This window comes from Myotis davidii, unplaced genomic scaffold (assembly GCF_000327345.1).
Source record: "Myotis davidii unplaced genomic scaffold, ASM32734v1 scaffold685, whole genome shotgun sequence".
NCBI lineage: Eukaryota > Metazoa > Chordata > Mammalia > Chiroptera > Vespertilionidae > Myotis > Myotis davidii.
Genome location: NW_006295823.1, coordinates 1,308,771 through 1,310,987, shown reverse-complemented (window position 1 = coordinate 1,310,987; position 2,217 = coordinate 1,308,771). Strand labels below are relative to the sequence as shown.

Here is a 2,217-nt window from a genome sequence, read left to right as displayed (position 1 = left end):
CCGGGTCCACCCCCCGCCCCCCCAGGACCGACAGTCTTGACAATGCCCCCAACTCATCCTTCCATCCCCCCTTCCCCACCGTGAAGGGCGTCCTGCCCCCCCGAGCCCTCATGTCCAGGGCCCTCCTGGCCCCCAGACCGACCGGGTACGTGTGGCCTGCCCGGTTTGGCCGGGGCGCCACCCCACAGTGAACCCCCCCTCTCCCCGCACAGCGACTGGTGGGCATGAACATGCCCCTCAACAGCGATGGCACCGTCACCTTCAACGCCACCCTCTTCGCCCTGGTGCGCACGGCCCTCAAGATCAAGACGGAAGGTGAGCCCGGCCGCCGGCGTGGCTCGTGGTTGAGTGTCGGCCTAGGAGCCAGGAGGGCAGGGGTCAATTCCCGGTCGGGGCACATGCCGGTGGCGGAGGCTTGCTTCCCCAGTGTGAGGGCTACAGGAGGCACCTGATCCATGATTCTCTCTCCTCATTTATGTTTTTCTCTCTACATCTCTGAAATCAATAAAAATATATTAAAAATAAAACTGAACGGGAGCAGAATAGGCTGCTCCAAAATATGCTATTTGTCATGTGAGAGGGAAGGTGAGAGGGTGGCAGAGCCCCAGGCGGCTGTGTCCAGCGGGGTTGGCTCGGCCCAGCTGGTGGCTTTAGGGCCGTCCCTGCCTGCCCTCCGCCCAGGTAACTTCGAGCAGGCCAACGAGGAGCTGCGGGCCATCATCAAGAAGATCTGGAAGAGGACCAGCATGAAGCTCCTGGACCAGGTCATCCCTCCGATCGGAGGTGCGTGGGGCCCGGGGCTCGGGGTCCGGGGGCAGCTGAGGAGGGGCTGCGGGTCAGGGGGCCACACGCTGAGTACCCGGCGAGGCACCGAGTTCCCCACTCCAACACCTGCCCACGCAGAAGCGACCCCTCGCACGATGGCCCACGCGGCAGGTCCTAGATGCACTTCCACCTCCCTCGGTCCATACCCTCTACCTCTATTAATACGCCCAGGAGCCCCCAACCAGCTCAAGCAAAGCCCAAGAAAGGGGTTCCAGGTCTGGAGAGACTTGAGAGAGAGAGAGAGAGAGAGCGCCGGGGGACGGCCCAGACCCTCCCTAAATACCTTGGACGGACCCCATGGCGGCCTCAGGCCAGGTCAGAGACAGGAGGGGTGGCTCCTCTGCCCCGACCTGGGGCTCCCCTGCCCTCTGGCTCTCCCCGGCCTTCAGGACACCCCTTGTCGGCCCCCCGCAGACGACGAGGTGACGGTGGGCAAGTTCTACGCCACCTTCCTCATCCAGGAGCACTTCCGCAAGTTCATGAAGCGCCAGGAGGAGTATTACGGCTACCGGCCCAAGAAGGACGCCGTGCAGATCCAGGTGAGCCGGCGGCTCCGGGCCTGTGGCTGAGCCGGGTCTTGGGGCCCCCCGTCCTTGAGGGCCAGGGATGGAGGCACAGGGGGGGGGACGGGGCGGGGAGGGGCCCAGGGCCGGGGCAGGACCAGAAGGCAGTTCCTGGGGGAACTGTGATGGGAGACGTTCCATTCTGAAGAGAAGAACCAGGAGCCGGTCCATCTCAGGGTGACAGGGCTTGTCCAAAGGGGAGGTAGGAGGTGGAGGAGAGCAATATTCTCATGGACCAGCTGCCTCCTGCACGTCCCCCACCGGGGATCGAGCCCGCAACCCGGGCCTGGGCCCTGAGCAGGAATCGAGCCCTGACCTCCTGGTTCCTAGGTCGACACTCAACCACGGAGGCAGGCCGGCCGGGCTGTTTCCAGTCTTTGGTGTTCATTATAATGCACATAATTTATAAATTCAAAAAATACACATACCCGTGGGTTGTGTGCCCATAAATATATTTCTATAGCAATTTTTTCTTAGTTTGAAACAATCTTACAATTTTGAAAGTTGCACACATATAATGCAAGAACCTTTTTTTAAAAAAAATTTTTTTTTATTTGATTTCTGAGAGGAAGGGCAAGGGAGAGAGGGTGGGGCCGGAGCCGAAGCCCCCGTTGCAAGGGTTAGAAACGAGGGAGGCCGTGGGGTGTTATCGGGTCCCCCACCTGGACCGGAGGGGTCAGGGGGTCCCTTCTCCATCCCCCAGGCCGGACTGCGGACCATAGAGGAGGAGGCCGCACCCGAGATCCGCCGGACCATCTCGGGCGACCTCACGGCTGAGGAGGAGCTGGAGAGGGCCATGGTGGAGGCCGCCATGGAGGAGGGGATATTC

General features: G+C 61.5%; 1 protein-coding gene across 1 annotated transcript in view; it reads left to right on the top strand.

Moving 5' to 3' along the window:
- CACNA1S (calcium voltage-gated channel subunit alpha1 S) overlaps positions 1–2,217 on the top strand; it is a gene marked incomplete at its 5' end in the record, with an annotated part of 26,448 nt that overhangs the window by 21,144 nt on the left and 3,087 nt on the right. Inside the window, 4 exon segments of the mRNA XM_015568450.1 lie at positions 213–315; positions 682–783; positions 1,240–1,364; positions 2,092–2,217. The exon segment at positions 2,092–2,217 is cut by the window's right edge and continues 1 nt beyond it. Coding sequence (XP_015423936.1) covers positions 213–315; positions 682–783; positions 1,240–1,364; positions 2,092–2,217 — 456 coding nt within the window.